Genomic DNA, 27514 nt, shown 5'->3' with positions numbered 1-27514 from the left:
GAAATTCTAGGCTCTAGAAAACGTCTGCCAGTAGCCACGGGTGGTTTGGCGAGAGGGGATGAAGGTCACCTGAAGTGGGCCACCCCACAATCCGGGGTTTCCCAGAGGCCTCCTTCTGTAGAGCAGGGTGACTTGTAGAGGCTGGGATTTTCTGCAAAGAGCCGGTTAGGTTTTGAAGACATCCCTGTGATGTGCCTGATTCATGTCACCTGGTTGTGCTTTGATGGCATTTGTCGGATCCCTGCTGGCTTTCGACAAGCGTGCAGCCAGAGAAATGCCGCGTCATGTCCACGGCCAGCCGCTTCTTGGGTTGGTCTTGCTGGAGATGGTGTCTGGTGAGTGTCTTTCTGGAGCAGGAGGTGCCCAGGCAATGGTCCCCAGTGGGTGATGGAGGAGGTGGCCATCAAACAGCTTAGCCTCAGCCCTACTCTCCAAAGCAGGTGATGCGGCCGCTGCCTGCCTGCAGAAATGCCTCTTCAAAGCTAGCGTGGCTCTGCCCAGCAACGCAGGCTGAGCCGTCCATCAGCTGCCCTGTCACCTGCCGTGGGTGTCTCCGCTGGGCTTGCCCGACAGCCGGATTGGAAGCGTCAAATACAGGCCGACAGGGCTGGGGTCTGCCGTGGGCCCTTGGGGGAGCTGTCTGTATGGCATGACGGACGACACCAACAGGGATGGCATTCCAGGGATGTCTGTTCCATTCAAACATCTGGCGAGCTCTTCAACGGGAGCAGCAGCAGAGTTTCCGTGGCAGGAACTCCGGAGCTTGCTCTGAGAGGCCCTGGGCACGGACGGTGGGCATCCCAGACCAGGGAGCAGGAGCCAGTGCTGAAAATCCCCCAGCGTGTGTTACAGCTGAACGCCCAAATCCACGGAGTTTCACAACACGCCAACTCACAAGAGGCCACTGGATCACAAAAGGGTCAACGGCTCCTGCAGTGACCTTCTGAGGGTGCTAACCTGGCTGATGGTGCTCTCTGCTTCTGCTCTTTCCTTTTCTGTGACGTGTAGGTAGTGACACTAACGCGGCAGGGTTTTTAAAAAGGTAAATAAGGCGGTGTGTGTACTGTGTTTATGTCGTAGTGTCTGAGACACAGAAAATCAAACCTCACTCACTGCCATCCAGTTGAAGGTAAAATCGCCCCTGAGAATTTCTAAGACTAGCCATCCCTGGGGACAGAAAGCCTTATCTTCCTCCCACGGAGCAGCGGGTGGTTCCGAGCATCTGACGTTGTGGCCAGCAGTCCAGCGCATCAGCCACTGTGCCACCAGTGAGAAGATGCTCAAGACAGATTGGCCCAACGCTACGGTGATTTGAGTGACCACTCCTCGTTCTTCCTGATGAAGTCTAGCAACAGACTCCGATAACTCACCAAATGCTTAAGAAGTGCTTTTTAGACCTAAGACACCGTTTCCCCCCGCTGGCCCATCCTCTCTTTTCTTGTTCCCCCTTTTCTGTAGACTGAGTAAAATTTCAAAACATCTGGTTTGAAACCCCGAGAGGTTCCCCACAGTCTGTGGACGGAGCCAGATCTCTTGTCCTGCTCTGATCCTTCTCCATCCAGGAAAACATTCCTCGACTCAGGAACCTCATCAGGGATCCTCCGTGAAACACTGTTGCTGACTGAAGGGGTGGATCATCCGTTCCTCATCACCGCCTAACACACTTCCCCCAAAACACCTGGACTTAAACCATTTGTCATTCATATAGACTGCTAGGCACACCAGCGGCTCCATGGGAGAAAAAAACAGGCCATCTGTCCCCATAAAGATGACGGCTTAGGACACCCCATGGGGTGGTTCCAGTCCAGCTGATGGAGTCACTGTGAGTCAGAAATCCCTAGCACACAACAGCAAACACATAGACCCGACCAGGCATTTTCTTCAAGTGCAGAGGACCCACATTTCTTATCTCTTCTTGCCTGAATTCTCCATTTACTCTGGCCCGAGGTCTTTGTGGTCAAGCAAGCAGCTGCTAACTCAAAGGTCAGCCCTCTGAACCCGCCTGTTGCCCATGGGAGAAAGACAGGGCAATCTGCTCCCATGAAGACGTACAGTCACTGAAGCCCAATGGGACAGGGCTGCTCTGTCCTGTCGGGTCGCTCTGAGCCAGACTGGACTTGGTGGCAGCGAGATGTGGGTGGGAGAACAAACCAGATGGGCCAAGCTCCTTATGAGTCCTGAGAGAGCGATGGAGCCATCCGACAGAAGATTCTACAGCCAGCTCATGGGTCTGAAACTCAACACCGTGGCAGCCCAGGAGAAATCATACCCTGTGTCTCAGTTCATTGTTACTGTAGAATGCACTACCCCAAAGCATGTGGACTCAAACCATTCATCACTTCTTAAACTGTAATTTTGGAGGTTGGCAGTTGAGGCTGAGCTCAGCTGAGCAGTTCCAGACTGGACCAGGCTCAGCTGATCTTGGCTGGCCATGCTCGGTGTCTGCCTGCTGCTGCTGGGTTGGCTGGTAACAGCTTTGCTGCTCTTGGATGGGTCTTGTCAAGGGTTTAAAGTCTCCCATGGGACCCCCAGGTGGTCTCTTTCTTCTTCTCCTGCAGAAAAGGTAAAACTTGTCCATGTGGAAGTCACAGGAGTCCAGGAGAGAGGAAAGATGTATGCACGGCTTTGTAAGGCCCAGGCTGAGCTCTGAAAGCTTGCCTTCCTACCACATACTGTTGGCTAAAGCAAGGTCAAGGTCAGCCCAGGTCTAAGGGGTCGGGAAATGGACTCCGTCTCTTGAAGAGGGGAGTTGCAAAGTCACGTTGTAAGGGGTGTAGACACAGGAAGGGGCGGAGACTCTAGGCCACCTTGTCATCAATCCTCCCCATTCTGGACTGTGGTTTCAATTTTCCCAAGCTGCACTGGAGCCCTGATGGGGACCTTGAGGCTTCCAGGCCTGCACTTGGTGACATTTTCTCCCTGCCCTTTCTGGGCTTCTTCCCCACTCAACCCTGCCTAGAGGAGGCCCTTTGAGGGCAGGCAACACTTGCAGTCTTATTTGTATAAATCACCACGTTCCCTAATGCCTTCCTGCCCGGGCCATAGTACTGGACCTCTCATAGGTCCACAAGACAGGGCAGTGGTTCTCAACCTGTGGGTCACAACCCCTTTGGGGGGTCAAACAACCCTTTCACAGAGGTCACCTAAGACCATTGGAAAACACACAAATATTTCACAATATATAATTACATATTGTTTTGTGATGAATCACGAGGCTTTCATTATGTTTAATTATGTTCAATTTGTAACAATGAAAATACATCCTGCATATCAGATATTTACATGATGATTCATAACAGTAGCAAACTGACAGTTATGAAGTAGCAACAAAAATAATTTTATGGTTTGGGGGCTCATCACAACATGAGGAACTGTATTCAAGGGTCGGGTCGTGACATGAGGAAGGTTGAGAACCACTGTCCCCTCAGGGCCTCTTCCTAATGATGGGAAGGGCTTATTTCACTCCTTAGCAGGAAAACGAGTTAATGTCTAAGTGTTATAGTCCTCCCTGTAACTTCCCTGCCAGATAGGCAGCCATCCTTAACAAGACTGGAGGCAAGCCACAATCCTCCTGCAGGCATCGTACTCATCCCCTGTCACCTGAAAAGTCGCAACCTCCCACGGACATAAGACTCCTTCCCATCTCCAGATGCCTGAAATCTTAAGGCTGAAGAGATTGTGCTTCGAAGTGGCTGAGGCATGGTAGGCCGGCTTGAGCCTCAACCGGGGAGAAATGATGGAGACAAAGTGTTGGTGCTTATCTAAAAACACCTGTTGGAAAAGCAAGCACCAGGCCTCTCATGAAGAAAGAAAGCAAGAGGAAATGGAAGCAATCACCCCATCAGCACCCCTTGCTATCGCCCTCAAATGCCAGTGTGCCATCTTTCATGTCAAACTCAGGAAAACCTTCTCTTTCTGTCTTGCTCCTCTCTCACTTTTCGCTTCATCGTGTGTGCGAGATGGCAGGAAACTTGATTTGCTCCCGGAAGACAATGGCCTTATCTTCAACCCAGATCCTCCTCCCTGGCAAGGTGGCCTCCTCTGGGAGCATTTCCCGAGTGGGGGAAGCGGCGGCTCGGAGCAATAATGAGCAAGCAAAGGGAGTCTTCTTGGGCTGACACTGTGATAAATGCGGTGACACTTTGGCAAGGAACCAGAGTTGGCGTATTCAAACAAGAAATGAAAAGAGAGTTCCATTTTAATGGGAAATATGAAACAGCCATTGTGCAAAAAGTCGACTTTTCAAAAGCCACCGAGATAAAGACTATAGCGGAATGACTGAGCGCTGAGGAAGATAATGTGGTTGATAATCAGACGGAGGTGCAGTGCCCTCCTCCAAGCCATCAGCCGCTCTGTGGGAGTCGCTTTTTCAAGTCCCCTATCTGCCTTTGCTCTGCTTCATTATCATATGCATCTCTGGCTAGCTTCCTTACGGCAGCCCCCTGCCACCCTCCTGCCAGACACCGGGAAAAGTCAACCCAACTTTCTTTCAATCCCCAACTTCTCTTTGTGAGCCACAGGGCTGCCAGTGTCTCCCAAAGCCCAGAGACCAAGGAGGCTGAGCCCTGCCTTTTCTCACATCTGTTTGTCCTGCCCAACAGACACGAGGTTGACAACCGCAGGCAGCACAAGATGATGTTGTCTCCATCACGGGATAAGAGCCAGGCCCTTTCAGAGGGTGTCCTTGAGCAGCTCCTAATTAGCAGGCTGGAGAGTCAGCGGAAGTGGCTGAACCCTTTCCAAAGGCTTCTGCATGGATGAATCCAAGGCAGTGAGAGATGTCAGCTGAGGCCGTTGAACTCATGTGGTTTCGTGATTATCTGGAGACAAACCACCTGAGTTCATATCCTGCCACTCATTAGCTGTGTGACCTTGGGCAAGTCATTTAACCTACTTGAGTCCCAGGTTTCTCAACTTAAAACAGAGATGATCATATACCTTCCAAATTGTCCTGTGGCTTACCACAGGGCCTGGCCCACAGGAAAGGTTGCATCTGTGTTCGGGGTTATGTCATGGGTCAATCTGTGATCACTCTTGGGCTACAACTTGGGACTCATTTGGTGCTGTGGCCAAGAAGGAAGCAGCCCGGTGTTAGGCCTTCATGAAGCCGAGACCTGAATGAGCAAAGCCCTGTTGATAAATACCATCTGTAGAATCAACCAAGAAGACATTCAAGTGCCACTTGATCTGACTCCGGGTAGATCACACATAAGACCTGGAAGCCTCCTAGACACTGTTCCATGTCTTCCTATTCACAGGTGAGACCGTTGAGGCAGCCCTCGGAGACTTTGGACAAGAAGACACAATATGGCTTGTCCAGAGTCACAGGTGGTGGAAAGCCACTTGACTTAGCCTTTCCATACCCAATAAGGGGCTCTTGAATCAGCCAAAGGCCACCACTGCCCTGCTGGCCTTCCCATCCCTCAGAGGAACATCCAGGATGCTTGACCTTGACTCCCCACCTTGCTATCCCACCCATGCCTGACCCTGCCCATCTGTCCACCATGCACAGGGCAGGGACAATAGGGGATTGCTCTTCCAGGACTTGGAACTCTTAGGAAAAGAAAAGTGTTCCATTAAGGAAAATGCTGGCTTCTTGGGGGTTTCTGGGGTGTTTTTTTTCTTACTGTTCCCTCTTTCTTTCCAGATTGGACCCCTGACAATTATGAGTATAGCGAGGAGTATTACGACCAGGAAGAGAATGCCAGCAGTACACTTACCTACTCAGAAAATCCTAATTGGTACTACACAGAGGACGGTTCGTATGAAATCTGATTCTAGAGGTACCTCCCGTGAGAGGTAGCACAGGGGGGAGGGAATTGATGTGGGGTCATACGCAAGGGCATCTCTGTTCCTGCCTGACCAACACTGCCTGGGAGGTCTCACAGAGACGGTTCCAAGCATCCCTTGAGTTAGAATCCTTCACTCTGCAGCCTGGGGAGGCTCTCCGAGACCAACTCTCAAATGACAGATGACGTGAATGAGACCCCTAGGGGAACGGACTCCGCCAACACCCCACGGTCCTCTCAATCCAGGTCTTTGTATGGGTTTCCAAGTCGGGTGTTCTTTCCACAGCCTGGCACTGTGAGTCCGGGTCGGGTCAAGTACAAAATCGTGCCAGGGCTTTGTTCGCAGCTAGAGACTGGAGTTGGCATCGGACATCAGACTGCACCATGAGATGCAGCATGGACTTGGTTACCTTTCTACCTCGGCTTGGCTCCGTTTCCCTTTATCCTTTCACGCAGCAGAAGCATGCCCAGTGATGATGCACTCATGCGTGCACGCTGTGTGTGTGGGGGGGTGGGGGAGGGTATGCGCACCATGTGCCTACCACACTCGTGTTTGTGGCTTTGCCACCCAAGCAAGAAAGACAGGGAGGAAAAGGGGAAGCAGGGCCCAAGCAGAGCCATGCTACTAAGCCAGGAGCGAGAAGGAAGGCGAAGCTCTCTGTTGCCGGCATCAAAGCTGCGTGAACTGTGCAAAGTGGCCCAGAAGGCAGGGCCAAGATATGGGGCATCGGGGGGAACATCAGACGGGACCATCAAAACAAGAGCCGGGCCCAGGGATCCTAGTCCCTGAACCAAAGAACAGCACGAACAGAAGGATAGAAATTCCCAAAGGGAAGCGCCATTCAGACAGCCATGAAAAGCCAAAGGCGCAGATGAAATATGACAAAAAAATCTAACTGAACAAGTAGTTGAAGAAAGATGAAGGGCCACTGGGTCACTTCCTCCTCGCCGCCGATCTCTCTGTCACCCTTTGGTCTTCTCTCCTGATGTTCAGAAAGCTGGCGTTTCATTGGGGGCGGGCGTGCTTTCCTCACTCTTGACCTCCACCCCCCGGGGCCCTGGGAGTAGAGGAGGTCTCCAGGCTTGTGAAATGCCTCCGGTATCAGAACAGACCCGCGGCACCCCCAGCGAGACAGGGCGGAGGCGTGCACTGCTGGTGGGAAGAGGAGTTTCTCAATGAGCAAGGCCCCATCCAAAACCAGGCCAAGGGGAGACAGCCCCGAGGCCTTCTCGGCAGTCCTCCCACGAGGTTGAACCGGGCTCTCTGCTCTCGGGATTGCAGTTTCCCTCGCTCCCTAAGCACCATGGATGCTCCTGCTTCTTCTCTCCACTCCCTGGCTGCAGAATATCTCTCCCACTTGAGGCCACAGATGGAAGCTGGGTGAGCAAGCGGGCCTTCTGCTCATCGCCAACACTGACTTCTGCCTGTGTGCCTTAGATCCGTGCCAGTCCGGCCCTTGTGAGCATGGCGGGGACTGCCTGGTCAGAGGGGACACCTTCCAATGCAGCTGCCCGCCCCTTTTCTCTGGAAAGCGGTGTCAGAATGGTGAGTGCCTTTTCCGCAGAGTCCCTCCTCCCTCCAAACTGGGCAGAAGGCAGCTCTTCCTCTGACCCATGGGGTTTAGGAAAGGAAGGCCCCGGGGTTCCACAGAACGAGTTGTGGCTGCACCTATCGGGTTGCATATAGTGGATTCTTCAACCCGGTCAATGGCAACCTCCCTGAATCCTCATCCCAGGTGTGCTATATGGGATCAGCAGGTCCATTCTATGGGTAAGACTGAGGCGAACAACACGTAAGGGCTGGACTTTGCCCAAGGTGGATTCCAAACCCAGGACATTTTTACAGAGTGTTTAGACCAAGAGCAACAAAGAAATCAGACCCTCCGATGAGATAGCAAGAAAGGTCTTGGGGCACAGAGAGGCCAACGCAGTGAGAGAACGGAAGACGAGAGGACCCGGGCAGGGGGTTTGCTCATGGTCACTCGGCTAGTTAGGACAGTAGGGATTAGTGCCTGGGGCCCTCTCCACTTTTCCCTGTCAACCTTCCTTGCGGGAACCCTGATCAAAGCTGTGTCTGCCTCGGGAACTTTTGTGGGCATAGCAGGAATCCAGAAGGATAAAGCACAACACTAGAGCCCTTGTGCACTAATTACACCCCTAGAGAGAACCTGAATTCTGTTCAACTGAACAGCCCTCTCACTGGGGTGAGGGGGTTGTTGTTGATAGGTGCTTTTGCATCGACTCAGGCACATGAATCATAAAGACCCCCAGTGTGCAGAGAAGAGCCTATCCACAGACTGCAGCATTTATGGGGGCAGCCCCATGGGAGAGACAGGAGGGATGGTGAGGGTCCAATGGATATACAAGGTCTTCTGGTTGGCTTCTTTTCCCTGGACACTCTTCATTGGTTATTCCAACGGCCACCCCTTTAGTTCCTCCAATAAATGCTTCAGCGATAAATGTGTCAGTGGGGGCTATCAGGGTGAACAAAAGACCAGGGGGGAAAGGATGAAGGTTCACCCTTCCAATCCTCAGAAGAAGAATCTATCTGTAAAAGAAACACACAATCCACGAGATTCAAAAATCCGGTCATCGTTTTACTTGTTTATTTAAAGTGTAAAGGTTTTATGTTATAATGATGGAACAGAAAAACACAAGACGCATGGGAAGAGACGGGGGTGAAATCACCAACGACCTCAAGAACGGAGCAAAGCCTGGCCTGATGGAAAGGAATATTTCAGGACCACGGACAGGGGTCTCCTGTCATCCACCCACTCTCACCCTCAAGCATCGTCCTGGTGCTAAGCCTATGAGGGAGTCCCTGGATGGTATCCATGGTTAACCTGGGCTCAGCTGTTTGTCAAAAGGTTGTAGGTTCAAGTCCACTCAGAGACACCTTGGAAGAAAAATGTGATGACCCACTTCTGACAAAAATAGTCCTGGAGGCCTGTGGGGCACAGTTCTCTTCTGGCACCTGCGAGGGCTTCATGAGTTGGCGTTGCCGCCGTGGTTTCATGACTATGATCTATAGTATCCCTCTAAGTAAGATGTACCTTCAAATAATGCCCTCCTACTTTGCCCCGTTTCTCTATGCATGTTCTATAGTGAAAAACATGTGCAAGAGCAGCCCCTGCGGCCGCGGTGAGTGCCTCATTACCCGGAGCTCTCCCTACCACAGCTGCGCTTGCAAGCACCCTTACACAGGCTCCAGCTGCACCTCCGGTAAGTCCTCCCTTTCATGCCAACTCTTCGCTTCCCTAGTCTGTATTGGCCATGCTGGGCTGCTAAGAATAAGGTCAGTAGTTCGAAGCCACCAGCCTGTCCCATGGGAGGAGCAGGAGGCTTTCTGTTCCCATTAAGATCTACAATCTCAGAAGCCCAGAGGGGCAGTTCTACTTGGTCCTCTAGGCAGTTACACCCTGCTCCATGGTTGCTGTGAATCAGAGTAGACAGTGGAAATGAGTTTGGTGTGGCAGTTTGTCTGTGTCTGTCTTGGGGCTTCTGCCTCCTCCTGGGTGGAACTTTGGATGCACCTGGCGTTGTCATGGGAGCCAAGATGCCCCTTTTAACCAGGACTTGTTAAGATTAGTCATTACTGAAGCGCTTAGTGGCAAATGACTGACAGGTGTCCATTCCCATCCCAAAAGAGTCATCTTGAAACTCAACTTCTTGTGGGAGACGGACTCTGATAGATTCTTGGGGTGGGCCATGTCCAGGAATCAGCAATTATTAAGCCACTGCGATGAAACAGGCACAATCACAAGAGACTTATATTCCTCTCGTATTTTCCCACCAACACCACAAAGGAGGGTTTCACAGACAGAGAAACTGATCTTCTGAGAGGTTAGTTAACTAGCCCGTGGCTATTAACCAGCTAGTTAAATCATTCATGCATGGTCCTGGAACTATCACGGGGCAGAGCCACATTTCAACCTAACTCAAGAGTGTCTTCAAAAGTCTTGTTCAGCCCGTAACTCTTGTTAATCCTTGTGGAGGGATCTATCTACTCTTTATGGGTGACTGTCACCCATGTTGCTTCATGCGTGTTTGTTCATGTTCTGAAAGTTCATGTGTACATTTCCTCTATGTCAGTGGCTCAGGGTGCCCCTTTGGAGATTCGTCTTTTAAGTATGGATTGTGATAAGAGTTGTATGAGCCCCTAATAAAACGATTAAAAAAGAAAAGAAAGGACGGGGGCCAGGAGAGTCATCATCTCCTGGTCATCCCAAATGTAGCTCCTACTCTTGCTGAAGAGCCTGCCTGCCCCTGCTTGTTATGTCTACAGTCATTCCTGTGTGCAGGCCAAATCCCTGCCTAAACGGTGGTACCTGCTCCCGGCACAGGCGGAGATCCAAATTCACCTGCACCTGCCCTGACGAGTTCAAGGGGAGATTCTGTGAAATAGGTATGAGTCTGTGACACCCCCCACCCCCACCCCACTGCATCAGAAACCCAGGCTTCAAGGGGCCCCTCTGGAATTTGTTTCATTGGGGTTTGGTTGTCAGAATATGGTTCAAATCAAGTTTCCCAAACTTGGCTACTTCCCACCTGAGGGAAGCCGCTGTGTCTGGCTGCGTGGGGAGAAAGGAGTAAACTGGGACGAAGCGCAGGGCAAACGGAACACACCAGCTCCGTCACGGGGCTTCAACCTGCCACTAATCCTTGTGTGAGACAAACGTAAGGAACCCCCCACCCGCCTCCTCATCATTTCAAGTTAGATTTATGGGGAACCCATCAAGATGCCTTCTTTCCGCGACTTTGCCGCGAAAGATCAGAGGGCTCAAAAGACGCACGCGTCTCAGCACTTGACACGCGCTCTGGGGAGCTGTGTGCCAGTTGTGGCGTGTTCTCCCAGCCCTGCCTGCTCTCTCCAAGGTCCTGACGACTGCTATGTTGGTGATGGCCACGCTTACCGGGGGAAAGTGAGTAAGACAGTCAACCAGCACTCGTGCCTTCACTGGAACTCCCACCTCCTCTTGCAAGAGAACTACAACGTGTTTATGAAGGATGCTGAGGAGCATGGAATCGGGGAACACAACTTCTGCAGGTAAAAGAACTTCCTGCTCAACTTTGGATCCTGATATTACCTTGCTCTGCTCCCGGTAGTTGTGGACCAGCTTAGAAATGTGAGACCAGATTCACATACTCGTCTGTTTTCCATCTAGGAAGATGATCCCTCTCAAGAGAGTAGAAGTTACCCTGCTCTAACAAACAACCCGACCAAAACCAGTAGCTCAAAGACACCCAAGTTCATTTCTTGTCAATGTGAACATGTGTTGTATAGGGTGACAGGAACCTGGGGCAGGGGGCGGGGGGCGGTGCCCTGCAAAGTCACTCAAAGCTGTAGGGGTGGCAAAGAGAGGACGGAGAATGGAGCGGGGATGGGCACTGTGTTGCCATAAGCTAGAAGCGACCCATCATCTCCTCGCACACATTTCATTGGTCAGTAGTCACATGGCCTCACACAAGTTCTGGGGAGAAATATCTAGAATCCATTAGAACATTTGATGGACATCGCAGTCTGACCCAAGGATGTCCAGGTTTCCCCCCCAGAAGGAGAGTGTCTTCCCTCTCCCTGGTGATGACTTTAGTTGCTTCTTCCACTTCAGCGGCCTCAAACGTTTCAGATGCCCCTCCCACTACACTTGGGCTAACTGTGGGCCACTACATGTGGGCCAAGGCCTACATGCTTTTCTAGGAGGGGCCAAGGTTCTGTGCATAGCTTTCAGCAGAAGCGGGAGTTCCCTTGAATGAAGCAGAAGTTACCTTCCACGTCACCGACACCCCCCCCCCCAAGCTGTTGGCTTCACGAAGCTGTCTTCGGAGCTGCCTCCTATGATGTTGTTCTCAGAGATGCTCATGCATGGAATTATAGGTTCAGGCCAAAGAGCCCCACTTTCAGCATGCCTCTGTGGATAATTCACTTTCCTGACAAATAAGGGGCTTCAATGGAGGTCTCCTTTGTTTTCAACACACTCTATGATCTGCTCTGTAGACTTGTGAAAGGCCAAGGCACTACTTCTTATTCATTAGACTTCACCTCTGGAAGTTGAAGGGCTTGCCCACAAAACTAAGAGCCCCCTATATCCCCAGCCCAGGCTTGCTGGCCCTTTGGGGGGCTCAATGGACTATGGTCCCCAGAAGCCGTCTACCATCCTGGTGTGTGCCAATGAGGTCCCAGGTGTGTGCCAAGCCTTGGCACAGATTTTGGTTTTATTTCCATTTCTTCAGGAATCCGGATGGAGATAAAAAGCCCTGGTGTTTCATCAAAGTGAACAGCAAGAAGGTGAAATGGGAGTACTGTGACGTGCTGGCCTGCCCAGCCCTAGGTGAGGCCATGACAGCCTGAAGACCCAGGCTATAGGGATATTGACACTCCATAGATGGCTGCTTCTGGCACCTCATCCCCCTCTTCCCTACCTCCCAACCACACCCGCTTTACCAATCCCCCACCCAGGGGTAACCCAACTGCCTGACTCCCCTGATCCCCTCTTGGGATGCTGAACATGGCCTGGATAGATGTGTAAACTCAGGCCAAGTGGTCCTACGGTAAAGACATCTTTTCTAACTCCAAGTCAGGGCCCTCGGCAGATCACTATTGATCATTTGCTATTTGCTGGGCATCCTGCCAGGCCGTGGGCAGACAATGGTGGACAAATGTTGGCTGGGCCCCCATGACCAGTGAAGGGGCAACATGATCTGAATTCCAGGCTCACAGCAGGCTGCCTAGGACCACCTCTTTACCCAGACCTGTGTGGAAGCACCCCCTCAACCGAGTCACGGAGATGACCACCCTGGAGAATTCCTCTGCAGGCTTTTGCCTCTCTGGCCCCCTCTGTCTAGAACACCCCGCCCCAGGTGGTTTCTTGTCCAGGGCCAACAAGTTTCTGAGACCCAACTAAAATGTCCCCTCCCCCCAGAAAGAAGTACTTCCTCTTCCCCCAAACAAGTGTTATCTCTTCTGCCTTATACCTCCCAGGGAAGAGTCACCACCCAGCCAGCACTCCCTCCGTTGTGTCACATTTATCAGGGAAGATAGCTTTAGCTCCCTGATTGCACTTCATGTAGATACTCTGACCACTCTACACCTACACACACACACACACACACACACACACGCACACAGAAGCTCTGGGGCTACAGTAATTACAAGCACTCTGCTGCTAACCAGGTGGCCAATGCAAACCCACCAGACACTCCATGGCAAGGTCACGTGCCTATTGTTTCCATAAAGACATATATCCTTGGAAACCCCATTAGGCAATTCTACGCTGTCCTGTGTAGGTCCTTTGCACAAGAATTGACTCCAGGGCCATTGGGCTTCATTTTGAGTGGCACAATATGTAAGCACTTGGCTGCTAACAAAAAGGATAAGGGTGCAAGCCCACCAGCAGTGCCATGGGAGAAAGATGTGGCAGTCTGCTTCTGTAAAGATTTTTATCTTTAGAACCTCTGTGGGGGCAGTTCTGCCCTATAAAGTTGCTGTCAGTTAGAATCAACTTGATAGCAGTGGACACCTACCTAAAGCCCCCAGAATACTGTGGGCGTGTACGCAAGTACCCATCTCAAATGACCAGACCCCCTGCCACTGAGGCGATGAGCCCCATCGGGGCACAGTACGGCAGAGGGGGACTAGTCCCTGGGATTTCTGAGACTGTGCATTTTCTGGGGACAGCCTCATTATCCTCCTGTGGAGCAGCAGATGGGTTCAAACTTGTGACCCTGCACCTAGCAGCCCCAAACTTAACCCACCAGGCCACCAGAGCTCCAAATTAATGAATAGTTAAGCACATATACGCCCGTGTTCTAGGAGTGATCTGTCCTGGAATAAGGAAAAAGCAACGTGATTAATGCTATAGAGCAGCCGTTCTCAATCTGTGGGTCATGACCCCTTTGGGGGTGGAATGACCCTTTCACAGGGGTCACCCGATTCATAACAGTAGCAAAATAACAGTTATGAAGTAGCAACAAAAATAATTTTATGGTTGGCAGGGCCGCCACACCATGAACTGTATGAAAGGGTTGCAGTGTTCGGAAGGTTGAGAACCGCTGCTATAGACTCAGAGTAATCAACTTATTTAATGAATACTAGTTGAGCACCTACTGCATGCGCCCCTGTGTGCACAGGCCCGGCTCTTGGCTCTGGACACTTGGTAAGCTGCTGAACTCAGTCATACGCCGCTATAGGTCTTTGGGGGGTGGGGGAGGGCTGGAGAGAGTGAGTAGCTGTGATTGGTCTTGAATGTTGTCCCGCAGACATTGTCGATGCAGAGGGGAGCCCCACGGAGCCCATTGGCCAGCTTCCAGGGTTTGGCTCCTGCGGGAGGACTGAGAGGCAGCTGAAGAGGATCTACGGAGGCTTCAAGAGCGCGGCGGGCAAGCATCCATGGCAGGCGTCCCTACAGACCTCACTGCCGCTGACCCACACCATGCCCCAGGGCCACATGTGTGGGGGCGCGCTGATCCACCCCTGCTGGGTGCTCACTGCCGCCCACTGCACTGAGTATGTCGATGGGAAGCAGAGGCCGGGGCGACTCGGATGGATGGGGTGCTCTCCTTCCCCCCTGAGCAGCACCTTGGTAGCTCAGGCAGGACCAAGGGACCCGATTTTAACCCCTTGGACCAACAAATGACTCCTTCAAACCAGAGAGAAAATAGCTCCCATGCTTGCCCTGTGGCAGGGATTCTGACTTCTGCACCTCAGGACAACCTGCTGGCAGATGGTCCCGACATTTCTTTGAGTTGCTAATTCCAGTCTCCCCAGTGCCTGCACTAGGAAGTTCCCTGAGCCCCCAAAGTGCTCGTTGGGTTCAAGAGGTTATTGTATTGTTATTCCCATTTCATAATGAGGATCCTGTGCCTTGGAAAAGGTATTCACCTTGCCTAAAACCATGCGCAAAGCAGGTGGGAGAGTAAATGGTGCTCCTAGATCAGCCTGCTTCCAAAACCCATGCCCTTAACCTCTTAGACAAAGGAAATAACGTGTTCCCCACAATCTGAGGTCATCACTGACGAGCCTGCTGGGTCTGGCACCTTCTAGTCAGCCTGCCGGGCACGTCAGAAGCAAGCACCCTCTGGGGCGCATGAAGACTTGCTAAGTTCACGGTCCAAGTTGGTCCCTCAAAACCCGCATTTCATAGGCAATCTTGAAAGTCTTCTAAGACAGTGGTTCTCCACCTTCTTCATGCCACGACCCTTTCATACAGGTCCTCAGGTTGGCGTGATCCCAACCATAAAATTCTTTTCGTTGCTACTTCATCACTGTCATTTTGCTACTGTTATGAATCGGGCAACCCCTGTGAAAGGGTTGTTCGACCCCCTAAAGGGGTCGCAACCCACAGGTTGGGAACTGCTGTTCTAATGCATTAAGCAATTTCTCCTGGGAGTCTAGACACTCCCTGAGAGAGGTCAACCATGTAATCATTAGCACCTCCCCACAGATTGTAGAAGAGTTGTTTGAGGTGGCAGCTGGGTTTTCTCTAGCAAGGCCCAGGCGGAATGGTAGGGGACGAGGAACAGGGGAATGCATGTTAGGTTTACAGACGGATTCTATTAACCAAGCAAGAAAGCCGTTGACTTACACAATGAGGCTCTTCCAGAGAGATGTCAATGCAGGTGAGGACGCAGGTTTGGTGATTGGCTAAAGTCACAGAACTCCCTTAGCAAAAGCAGCGCTGGGCTTTGGATGCAGTCTCTTGCATCCCTGGGCTATTTCCTGAGCATGGCATCTTCCCTTGCAGCATAAAAACCAAACATCTGAGAGTGGTACTAGGGGACCAGGACCTGCTGAAGACAGAATTCCATGAGCAGAGATTTGGAGTGGAGAAGATCTTTAAGCACAGCCTATATCATGAGAGAGACGAGATTCCGCACAACGATATTGGCAAGTATCTTCTATGAAAGACCTCCCAGGGGGTCTCGTTCTAGGTTTGCTTTCAGGCGGGTGGTACCCTTGCTATTTGGGGGTCTCGTGTAGACTCTGAAATGGAGAATTTATTCTGGAGCGTTTTCATTCTTAAAGGTGGGTGTTACTTGTAAATAAATGTGCACACGACTAAAATCGAGAGGAAGAGATGCTAAAAATGTTGTGAAAAAACCTTGGTCTTGAACCCCGACTCTGTCACTTACTAGCCAAGTTCCCCTCCTAGAGCCTCAGTTCCCCACTCTATAAAATGGGGAGGCTGATGATGATTAACACCCAAGTGCAGAAACCATTGCTATCCTTGAGTAATTGGCTGCTTCATTCTGCACCCTACTTCCCCATTCTTCTGGCCTCTCAAGCTCTCTACTTGACCACCTTCTCACCCTTCAGAGACTATTTTAAAAGATTGATTAGAAATTATTTCAAGCTCAGTGATTATTGCTTGATGTGATTCTAGATGGGTTTCAGGCATTCAGGGTGGAGCTTTGCAACAACCTGCTTCCAATCAGGAAGTTGGTGCTTCTTTGACCAAACAGGGACTCCAGCCCCTTTCTCTCCGTCCTCACAGCTTTGCTCAAATTAAAGCCAGTGGATGGACACTGTGCTCTGGAATCCAAGTATGTGAAGACAGTGTGTTTGCCTGATGGTCCCTTCTCCTCAGGGACTGAGTGCTACATCGCTGGCTGGGGTGTTACAGAAACAGGTAAGTCTGGCTGTGGATGTCTCCTGAGACTCAGGTGTGCTGTATCAAACAGAGAAGAAACCCAACTGAGTTTGCACTCGAAATATATTTTCAAGAGAAAGAGTCTACCTACATGTTTGCATTCTGGTTTAAATCTTGCCACCTCCAGGATATCTTCCTTCATACGTAAATTGAACCATTCAATACTCTTGGATTTTTTATCATAATTGGGCATTGTTCCCATATCCATCGAGATCTATGTCCTTCCACAGCTTTGAAAAGAACGTGGACTTGGGAGTCAGATAAACGAGTTGGATTCCTCACATTGTAACTTAGACAACAGAGTTCTAGTGCTCCAATAATCATAGTTACCTCCCAGGTGTGGAAACCATGACTACCGGAAATAGCAAAATTCGATAGGGACATTAATTAATCATCAATTAAATAATCAGCCCTCATAGGGGAGGGGCCAGGTCTCACTTATCTTTTTCTCTCCCACAGTACTTCATACAGAGCTCTACATGTAGAATGTTTTTTAAATTTTGTGAAATCAAACTGTTGATTTCATTTTTCTGATTTGGCACTAGCTCAAAATAACACCACTCTTCTCATAGTTCTGAAGTTACTGTGTCGTCTTCTCCAGTTGGAAGCCTGGTGGCATAGTGGGTTGTGTATTGGATTGCTAACCACAAGGTCAGCAGTTTGAACCCACCATCCTCTCCACAGGAGAAAGATGAGGTTTTCTGTTCCCATTAAGACTTACAGTCTCAGAAACCCACAGTGGCGGCTCTCCTCTGCCCCAGAGGGCCATTGAGCTGGGACTGACTCCATGGCAGTGAGTTTGTTGTTGTTGTTGTTGTTTTGGGGGTTGTTTGTGGGGTTTTTTTTTGTGGTGGTGGCCTTTTTTTTTGGTTTTTTCCTTTTATTTTTGTGGTCTAATCCAATTGAGTTCAGGAGGATAGTTCAAGCATTTTCCAAATGTTCAAAATGCATGTCTCCTCAAATCTTGTCCTTCACAATGGCAGGTAAGAATCACTGTAAGTAGATCTATATTCATGAAGTAACTGGGATGTAATATACAGGTTTGACAGAAGGATTTTGAGAAAGGTGATTTTTGGGTCATTGGCTTTAAGGTCAGTCAGAATCCCTGTTTATAATTCCCTTCGGGAAGCCCTGGTGGAGTAGTGGTTATGCATTGGGCTGCTGACGGCAAGGTCAGCCACTCAGTGGGAGAAAGATGCGGCTCTCTGTTTCCAGAAAAAGTTACCATCTTGGAAACTCACAGGGGAAGTTCTACTCTGTCGTGTAGGGATGCTATGGGTTGTAATCAACTCAATGTCAGGGGTTTGAGGGGTTTTTCCACTATCAACGACCTAAATCTTTTGACCTCTATTTTGCTCAAGTCTTGGAGGAAAATCTTATGGCGTGCCAGGTCAGAATGATTCTCTTTCATCAATAGACCTCCAAGACTTCCATGTTCAAAGTCAATGACATGTTTTGGCTGAGTTCATTATCTTAAATGGGGGGAGGGGTATTATGCATGAAGAGGTCAGTGGTCAGTTGAATTCTGACCTCCATTTTGGAGACGTGACTTCAGTCCCAGCCACCGAAGTTCATGAACAGGCACCACCATCTGTCAGTGAAGCAAGGTGTGTTGCTAGGACACCTATGATGCTAAGCAGGTCTCAGTGGACCTTCTGAGAAAGGCTCAAAATTTCACTTCAGAAAATGAGCCAGTGAAAATCGTATGGCTCATATAGGCTCTAAGCTGTTAGGGGTCATGGGGATGACTCAGGACCAGAAAGCATTTTGTTCTCTTCTGCATGGGGCCCATGGGAGCTGAGGTTGGCCTGATGGTAGAACGGAGAAAATACCTGCCCTGGGAAGCAGATGCTCAATAAGGAACCTAGGACACTTCATCCATCCATCCACCTAGAATCCATTGTGTCAGCCCTTCTGCTAGGCACAGGAGATTTAGAATTGCTAAGACGCCATCCCTGGTCACCAAGACCTCATGGTCTAGCTGGGAGATAGAAATGGTTCTGTATTCTGGTAAGTGTGGAAATGCAGGTTTGGTCAAGGGTGTAAAAAAAGGTTTGCTGTGGTGCTTGGTTACTGATTACACGTTAGCTCCAGCTTTGGGAGATGACACTTCCTGCACATTTCCCAGAAAACAGCTCTTCCTTCCTGCCTGGCTTTCTCCTTCCCACTACTGCCTCTCTCTGTCTCTTTGATTTGGCCAGTATTTTGGTACATTTTTCTGAGTAATACCTGTTTATATCAGAATCTGTTTGGAAAGCACTCTTTGATTTCGTGTTATTTTGTACCACATAGATGCTCTCCTCATTTGAATAGTTTTATTTATTTCGTGTGTGTGTGTGTCTGTCCTTGGTGAAAGATTACACAGTAAATAAAGCTCCCATCTGGCAAATTCTCTACAAACTGTTCATGGTATGAGTTAAATTCTTTGCAAGTGTGTCCACATTCTCTTTGGCTATGTCCCGGTTGCTCAGTTTTTAGGACTCTCATTTCTCTGCTTCTCTATCTTTGCTTGACAGTCATTGCTGATCTTTCGGTCTCATTGGGATGCTTTCTGTGGAACGCTACGTAGGGAGTGCCACCCACTGCTGACTCCTGATCAGGCGAGGAGCGTGCTGCCTCCCACACTGACACCTTCTCTTCTCCACCTCGCAGGGGATGGGTCCCGCCAGCTCCTGGACGCCAAAGTCAAGCTGATCACCAACACTTTGTGCAACTCCCGCCGCCTCTACGATCACATGATTGACGATAACATGATCTGTGCGGGAAACCTGCAGAAACCCGGGCAGGACAGCTGCCAGGTCAGTGACTCCATGTGCAGAAGAGGCTGACAGGGCTTTACACAGGGCACAGGGGCCCCGTAGAGCTCGGGTGGCAGGCAGAGTCCAAGGGCCAGAAAACAAAGGCACAGCTGGGGCATCTGTCCTCTGGTCAGTCTGAATCCACACAGGCCAGGTGGCCCCATGAAATAAGAGGGGCACTTTGTCTGCATGGTCTCATTCAATTCTCACTGCACAGTGGTGAGGTAGATGTCTTTCATATCATGTTAAGAATGCTTAGAGGTCGTTATCTTGGGTGCTGAGTAGAAGAGCTAAAATTTGAACCAGGTCTGCTGGGCACCAAAGTCTTAGCTACTTTGCTCAACTGTCCTTAAGTGGGAAGATGGAGTTTCTGGTCTCAGGACTTGTCCGTAAGTCTGAAAAGTTCCAATTGTCTGGGTCCAAAAGGGTGTGTACATGTGTACGTCCAGGTGAATGTGTGTGTGAGTGAAAGAGAAAGATTGACTGGACTTAAAAAATAAGTACTCACATCACTCTGTGCTTTGCCTAACAGCCCCCCTACTCCCAGACTTTGGGGAATTCTGAGCTGTTGAGGCCAGTGGTGGACAGGGCTCCATCAGATAAAGTGGTCCCAGGCACCCCACCCAAGTAGAAACCCATTCCCTCTATCAGAAGAGGTCACATCACACAACAAACATCCTTCCCAGCTTCCAAGGACCTCGGCAATTCAGACTGCATCCCTGGTCCTCATGAACCATACAACTGCGGTGGAAACCCCTCACAGGGCACATTCCAAGTCTAGCTCATGGATGGACCCTGCCTGCAAAAGGGCCCAGCACTGATTTTCTGGGCTCCTGCTCCACTCTGGGATAGAATCACAGTCATTCTCTGCAGGGTCTGTGGCTCCACTGGGATCCTCTGCCTCTTCCCAAGGAGTCACGGATACCTACGTCCTAAGCCCCTGGACAATGAGTAAGGCAAGAGATGGCAGGCTTTCCAAACAAATTGCCATAGGTTTGAAACCTTTACTAAATCACTGAAGTTGTTCTCTACTCCCAGGTGCCCAATCTGTGAAAGTGTAATGTATGCATAAGATCATCAGGTGGTGGCTTAGCTTAAAAAGAGATAGCTCATTACACTAAACTCTCAGCTGCCATGCTCAAATAGCAAGTGCTCCCTACTTTGCACCCATGTCCTCACCATCCTCTTTCTTGCCACTGTGAGGGACTGCCATGTGTTAGGACCTATTGTATTCAATGTACAGCCGATCATCTTCATAGGAACCTGTGGAGAGGTGAGAGGCTATTGCCATCCAGTGAACAGTGTGTCCATCTGAGCCCCCAGAGCACATGGCTAACAGGTGGTAGAGCCTGATCTGGAATTCAGACAATCTAAACCCATGAACCATACTCGAATATAGAAATCAGGCTGCCTCTAGGCCAATTGTCCCACCCTCCTCTCCTTGTGTGTCCCGCTGGTTCTGGAAGTGCTCTGTCCGTACATTAAACCATGACACAGGTCAGCAGCCAGAACAGGAAAGTCAAAGGCCCTGAGGATGCACAATAGTAATATTTGTAATAGTGGCAATATTAGACTCAAACATGTCGGCAGTCATAAAGATGACAGAGGACTAGAAAACACGCATTCTGTGGTGCATAAAGCTGTACATGAGTTAGAACTGACATCATGAGAGCTATCATCTATCTACCTACCTAACTAGCTAGATGCCTATCATCTATTTATCTACACACCTACCTAGCTGCCTATGATCAATCATCCTATTGTCTATCTAATACACTTATCTAGCTAGCTAGCTGTCTATCATCATCTATCTATCTATCCTCAGGAGCTAGGAGGGTAGGAACTTCCCAAACCCTCACTCATTCAGGATGCAAAATCGTACTCCTGTCCCCGCTTGAGAGCCCTGGGTCAGGGGACACAAGGGAAGAGCCCTGTCATTCAGCATCCCCTTGTGGCCCGGGGTAGCCTCGTTGAATCGGCACTGCCATACACAACCGAACACACACCTCTTTTTCCCTAGGGAGACTCGGGAGGTCCTCTGACCTGTGAGAAGAACGGCACCAACTACGTCTACGGGATCGTGAGCTGGGGCCTGGAATGCGGACAGAAGCCAGGGGTCTACACTCAAGTCTCCAAGTTCCTGAGCTGGATTCAAGCCACCATCCAGAAAGAGACTAGCTTCTAAGGTAGTGTCTTCCAACTTCAGAGCCTTCCCTCCTTAGCACCCACACAAGGCTAGACTCTATGGGCAGTGTTAGACCCTTAGAGCTCCTGAGGGCTGCGCAGTGGAGTGTCCCGGGGCCGTGTCCCTAGATCTAAGCAGAGACACTGCTGCCAAGCCCAGGCTCCTGGGACCAGGATTTCTCCACTTCGCAAGACCCCTCTGCCCTGGAGAGACAGAGGCAGGAATGATGAATTCTACCTGAAAGGTGTCACACTTGCTCTCAACAATTGTTCTTATGGAACATCAGTGTTCGAGGAGACTGGCTCACCGTGAATATTGGCAGACGTGGAATTACAGACAGAATGTCCAGCCCCAATGGGAGCTGTCTGTACATCTTTATGCCTCTATCTCAGACACACAAAGCTCCCCAGTAGAAACATGATCCATTCATTTTCATGCTTTTTTTTTTTTTGACAGAGTGGGTGGGAGGTAGCATCTGGGGGTCCATGTTCACAGCTCGCCCAAGCTGAAACCAGGGAAGCTGGTCTCTCCAACTCCTCTCCCCACTCTCAGGGGTGGGGAGGGGCTCTCAGTATAGAGCCTTCCTCCTTTTGACATGCAGAATCTCAGTGGCGTCAGGGTTGACATCATCCCGCCGGTGGTCACTAGAGTCCACAGCCTCTGGCCCGCCCTGCAGAAACCAAATAGAACGCCCTGAGTTCAAACTGCGCCCTCTCCACTACTGTCCCGGCACGAATGGTCTAAGCTGCCTCCTCTTTGCTAGCGGCTGTCAAGTCATTTCCGACCAGAGTGACCCCACACAGGCAGAGCAGAACTGCTTCATAGGGGTCTCCACTCTGACCTTTCAGAAGCTGTTTGCCAAGCTCTCTGGGGGCAGGTTCGAACCAGCAACGTTACAGCTGAGAATCCAGGGCTGAACCAAGTCTAAGACCCAAGGTCCCCAGGAATGCTGAAATCCTCCTCCTGCCTGCCCCTACCCCAAGAAGAAAGGACTTTCAAGACCAGCATGAAGAGGCAGCAAAGCCAGTCTCTCATTTAGACGGGGTGTCTTTTTCCTGAACAAAGCCGGGGTCACCGCCCTGACTGTTGGGGCCCACTAGTCTCCGACCCTTGCTGTGCCTGTAACGAACACACAGTCATCACAGCCAGGCTGCCCGGGCCCCAAAGTGATGCCGCCCTGAAAGGTTTGCCTCTGCGGAACTGAGGGCTGCCACTTCAGAGAAAAGCCTGCAGGACGCTTAACCTGACAGTCATCCCGCCTGGGCATCTCAGACCCGAGAAATCAAGCACCTTGCTCCAACTGCATTTCACGCTTCTTTAGAGCCAGCTGACCTTTGGCCAAAAATAAACTTTGAAAAGAAACAATGGGTTTGCCTTTCCCCAAGGCCTGGCCAACTGGGCTCGGGTTTGTGGCTTGCTACTCACGTAAGTGCCCCGGAGAGCCAGACACCTGGCGTTGGCCAGCTCTGCCGCCCGCCGGGCCATCTCCACCCTGTAGGAGCCAGGAGGGGTCCAGCCGACACCTCTGGTCAGGTTCAAGTCCGATTTGTACTTAACCTTGGGGGAAGGAGGGAAGCAGGAGGAAGAGGTCAGAAGGGTTGGGGGTAGTTTGTCCAAAGAGTGGATACCATTTTTAAAAGGCAGCCTTGAGATGGGGGCCTTCCAAAGGTTCAAAAGGAAAAAGGAAATGAAAAGAAATTGAACTTTTGACATAAACGTTCTGAAGCACCATCACATGGTGCTGTCGCTGAAGGCAGGGCACGGGTCAAATTCATCCTGAGCAGGAGGTCCCTGCCATAGAAGACCCAAGGGGCTTAGAGCCGGGCCATCGTGCTGTTGTCTGTTGCATCTGGCCCTTCAGCTCATGTGGGCTACAATGGGCTGAAAGGGCCGTGAGGCAGGGGTGGGGGTAGGAAGGATGCTGGGAAGGGAACTGGCTATGGAGTCCGAAGATCTGGTTCAAGTCCAGGGTGCTATCGATCCTAACTCGCCAGTGGCCTTGGGGGGAGTCCCTTCCTTCCTCTGGGCGTCATATTCCTCCCAGGAAAGGCACAAAGGCTGCGGCAGTTCGCTATGGGATGCCTCGAAGTAGCACAGCACAGTGACCAGGTCACATGGGGGTTCCCATCCCAGACCGGCCGCTCACTAGCTGTGTGAGCTGCAGCCTGCGCCCTCAGGTGTAACGCGAGTGCATCACGGCTCGTGGTCGGGAGGAAGACATGGCACCAGGCTTATGAAACATTTGGTCTGGAGCCTGGCCGACAACAGAGCCCTGGCTGACGGTGTTGCTGTGAGCCACAGACTCCATTCTGACTCACAGAGACCGTATTTCATAGAGTAGTAGAGTAGAATGGGCCCTTCGGCTTCCTCGCGGACTTCTTTGCAGCATCAGAACCCCGGGTCTTTTCTCCCATGAAGGGGCATTGGGGTTCAAACTTCTAAGCTTTTGCTTAACGACTGGGCACTCCGCCACTGTTCCATCAGGGCTCCTATGGCAGATGGCAGCCCTGGCAATCTTGACCCTGGCAGGGGACGTGCTTACACACCGGGATGTTAACCGCCAGGTCAGCAGTTCAAAATCACCAGCTGCTCCTCGGGAGGAAGAGGGGCCATTCTACTCTTGTCAAATGTCACGGTCTCAGACACCCACAGGTGCAGTTCTGCCCCATCCTCTAGGGTCCCTGTGAGCCGGCATTAGCATGGCGGTGAGCTTGGGTTTTCTTTGCCTTGGCAGTGAAGCGGTAGGTGTCTGGGATTCTATCTCAGACCGAGACTGGAGTGGGGGGGCAGGGGGGACCATGGTCCCCTCCTGAAGAGGAAGGTGGGCAGGGTCTGGGTGGGGGGGCAGGGGGCGGGGGGACAGGCACTCACATCACTCTGTAGCCGGTGAGCCTTCTGCACATGCTTCAGGCTCAGCTGCTCTGGGTCGCAGGTGGGCTGGGGCAAGGGCTGCCTATACTGCACATCGCTGGCCAGCTGCTGGCTCCGCTTGGCTTGGAGGAGGCCAGGCTGGTCTGTGCAGCTGTGGAACTGGGACAGGGTCTTGGCGAAGTCCTTCTTGTACACATTGTCGCTCTGGAGTTTGCCGACGCGGAGGAAATGTCTCATCTTCGGATCCTCGTAGATGCTGCGGTATCCAGTCTGCAGGCCCCGGGCCCGCAGGAAGGCCTCCTTATACCGGAACTGTAGGGCAAGGGAGGGGATTGTCCATGGGGGTCCCTCCCTCCTGACCACCCAAGGGCTTCTCAGCAAGATGTCCAAGCACAGGGTAAGGGGACAGGCTTCGGAATCTAGTTAACCTGGGTCTGCCCTGGTTCTGCCCCCTTCTAGGCGAGTGGCTTTGAGCCAGTGATGGAATCTCCCTGACTCTCCTTTCCCTCATCTGTTCAAATGGGAGAATTCCTCTCCACCTCATAGGGAGTGTTAAGAAGATCCAACAAGATGGAGCGTGAGCATCATGTCTGGTATGGGTCTGTGCTGCTGAGTGGCCGGGCCGTTGCTTGATCGCTAGGTGCCAGGGAGTTAGTTTCCCTGCAGAGTGACCCGATGGCGAGGGAAGGAAGTCCTCTCTGCTCTGCCCCATCCTCACGACCATTGTTGGAGCCCACGGACGCGGCCACTGCTCCATCCATCTCAGTGAGAGCCGGTCTCTTTTACGCTGGACCTCCACTCTACCAAGCAGATCTCCTCCAGGACCCTCCTGAGAACAGGTCCAAAGGACATGAGACGCCTGGTAGCTACTCATATTGTTGCTTTCAGGAACCCAGCCCAGTGGGCTCCACTATCTAACCGAAGGACCCTAGTTCCATGTTGCTTTTCCTTTTTAAATTTTCATTTCATCAAAGACCACACAAGGTCTTAGAACACCAACACATCTGATAACAGTCAACGGACCTTGACCCTGGTCCACAGGTGAATCCACCTATCAGCAGCAAGGATGTTACAATGTCAAGTTTCTTTTAAGGAGAAGTTTCTAAATCAGCAGTTCTCAACCTTCCTAATGGCGTGACCCTTCCATATAGTTCCTCATGTTGTGGTGACCCCCCGCAACCATAAAATTATTTTCGTTGCTACTTTGTCACTGTAATTTTGCTACAGTTATGAATCAACCCCCAAAGGAGTCACAAACCACAGGTTGAGAACTGCTGTTCTAAATGATTGCTCTGGATCTATGTACTTAGCACAGCATGGATGGGCAGCAGAGTCCCTAGATAAGAACAGATGCAGTGCTGAAGGGACATCTTTTTCTGAGATAATAATAGCTGCATTGTTGGAACAGGTGTCAGATGCTACATAGTATTCTGTTTTCATGCCACATCTCTGGAGACAAGTATTAGATTCCCTATTTCACAGATAAAGAAACTTGAACTCAGAGAATTTAATTAACTCATCAAAGATCACACAACCATTTCCTAAGAACCTGAGCCAGGATCGAGCCAAACATCTTGCTATCCTGTCACCCTGCACTTCTGCTAAAAGAGATCCCTTTATTGCAAATAAAACAACATTATCATTGATTTCTAGGTATACACACATCAACTTCCAAGAGTGACTTTGAATACAACTTCCCTTAATCCAAAATTTCTGGCTAAAATCTTAGCTAATAAGGCCAACCTCTCTTCTTTTCACTGGACAGATAGGTTCAATGTTTAAGGAACCTGGTGGTGTAGGTTAAGTGCGGGGCTGCTCACCAAAGGTTCGGGCCTACCAACCATTCCCGGGGAGTCTTCTCCCATAAAGATTTACAGCCTCGGAAATCCCAGGGAGCTGTCCTACTATGCTCTAATGGCCAGTGTGAGTCGGAATCAAATGGACGGGTTCCTTTTTGGTGCAGAAAGAATGTTGATGGTGTTTCCATCAGTCTGAGTTTCCACAGGACTAGGAAAACCAGGACCACACTTGTCAGCAACCCAGGGGGAGATGTGGGTCTTACGTCACTGGCAATCTCTCTAGATGCACGAGCTGTCTGGAATGGAATGGCATCCAGTCTGAAGTCGTAGCCGCCGGCCCGGGTCTGCTCCCATGAGTGTCTGTAGACTTTCTAGGTTGGGAGAGACAAAGGCAAGAGTAAGCAGGGAGGCCATCGCTTCACCGCTTTTCATGTGGTTGGTGCTCAGAAGAGGTGGCAAAACAGGAGCCCTTTGCCTTGTTGATCCTCAAAGTGGCATGGGCTCACCCTGGGGAGTCCCCTAGCTCCAGAATTGGTGAAGCTGGCCAACGAGGCATCCACAGGCAATCTCTGAGCCCCCAGCATGTGCATGAGTCCCTGGTCTTGCGGTCTGTGGGGAAAGTTCATTGGCTACACCCTGTGGCTCTCAGAAGGACCCTTGTAGACGTCTCTGTCTTTCAGGGCCCCAAGCCTGCAGCTGCTAATGCCAGAGCTCAACATTCAAGAACCTTGTTTCTCTGCACACGCTGGTAGCCCTGCTGTGGAACGTGGAACACGTGTCTTTGGTTGCTCCACAGCCTTCCTGGAAAGCCGCCCAGCAGGGCTGCGAGGCCACCACAAGGCACGCCTCTTCTCATAGACGCCCCCGGAGGCAGCATGAAGGGAAGAACCTTCACCTGAATTGAAAATGTTGTCAAAATCCTGGCTGAGCACCTGACCCATGTTTCATATCTTCCTCTTTCATTTGTCCCCCTTTCAAGTTGTCCCCACACCGGCTCTGGGCGCCTGTAATCATTTCCTCTGAGTCATCGGGAAGAACCACAGCCCCAATACGAGGCATCAGAAACTTTCATGCCTTCGTGTAGCTAATATATATATATTTTCTTTGCCTCCAAGATAAGGGAACGGTTCCATGAAAGGCACCATCTGGAGCGCCCAGTGGAGGATGGTCCTTTATTCTGCCACAGAGCAGGGGGACAGCGGGAGGGAACAGCCAGATCATATTAACTGCAGACGACAAAGGGATAGCTCCAGACCGCACGGCTGCTCACTCCTTCCCACGGGCTGCAACAAGTCACCTAGCCCTTCACATCCTACCTGATGGTGCCCTTGGAATGGAGGTCAAGACTGGGGCTTCTGTCCTCCAGGGGAGCTAGGGCCGTAAGCAGAGGAGAGCTGGCAGACCAGAGGGAAAGCAACGGGTCTCC

At 50.9% G+C, this 27514-nt stretch overlaps 2 protein-coding genes across 7 annotated transcripts in view; one reads left to right on the top strand and one right to left on the bottom strand.

The window, feature by feature from the left end:
• The window catches only part of HABP2 (hyaluronan binding protein 2), a 45544-nt gene extending 18655 nt beyond the window's left edge, over window positions 1–26889 (top strand). Inside the window, exons 3-14 of one of the 3 annotated variants that reach the window (XM_045291484.1) lie at window positions 5648–5758; window positions 7228–7335; window positions 8895–9011; window positions 10075–10194; window positions 10665–10836; window positions 12021–12118; window positions 14046–14292; window positions 15530–15672; window positions 16280–16414; window positions 19088–19233; window positions 21254–21419; window positions 26769–26889. In XM_045291484.1, coding sequence (XP_045147419.1) covers window positions 5648–5758; window positions 7228–7335; window positions 8895–9011; window positions 10075–10194; window positions 10665–10836; window positions 12021–12118; window positions 14046–14292; window positions 15530–15672; window positions 16280–16414; window positions 19088–19233; window positions 21254–21418 — 1562 coding nt within the window. In that variant the 3' untranslated portion in view covers window position 21419; window positions 26769–26889. Of the gene's footprint in view, window positions 1–5647; window positions 5759–7227; window positions 7336–8894; window positions 9012–10074; window positions 10195–10664; window positions 10837–12020; window positions 12119–14045; window positions 14293–15529; window positions 15673–16279; window positions 16415–19087; window positions 19234–21253; window positions 21854–22266; window positions 22816–26768 lie in introns of those variants that run through there. The other 2 variants (XM_004700921.4, XM_045291483.1) reach the window with 2 other exon arrangements.
• Window positions 21763–27514, bottom strand: part of LOC101641285 (nebulin related anchoring protein) — a 78479-nt gene continuing 72727 nt past the window's right edge. For all 4 annotated transcript variants that reach the window (XM_045291479.1, XM_045291481.1, XM_045291480.1 and 1 more), the window contains 4 exons: window positions 26352–26459; window positions 24290–24601; window positions 22844–22975; window positions 21763–22088 (listed from right to left, as the gene is read on the bottom strand). In XM_045291479.1, coding sequence (XP_045147414.1) covers window positions 21987–22088; window positions 22844–22975; window positions 24290–24601; window positions 26352–26459 — 654 coding nt within the window. In that variant the 3' untranslated portion in view covers window positions 21763–21986. The remainder of the gene's footprint in view (window positions 22089–22843; window positions 22976–24289; window positions 24602–26351; window positions 26460–27514) is intronic.

The sequence above is a fragment of the Echinops telfairi genome, unplaced genomic scaffold, assembly GCF_000313985.2.
Source record: "Echinops telfairi isolate 266 unplaced genomic scaffold, ASM31398v2 ScPeMD7_70;HRSCAF=299, whole genome shotgun sequence".
Classification (NCBI taxonomy): domain Eukaryota; kingdom Metazoa; phylum Chordata; class Mammalia; order Afrosoricida; family Tenrecidae; genus Echinops; species Echinops telfairi.
The sequence above is the reverse complement of the archived record's forward strand: the minus strand, read 5'-3'. Positions and strand labels throughout refer to the sequence as shown.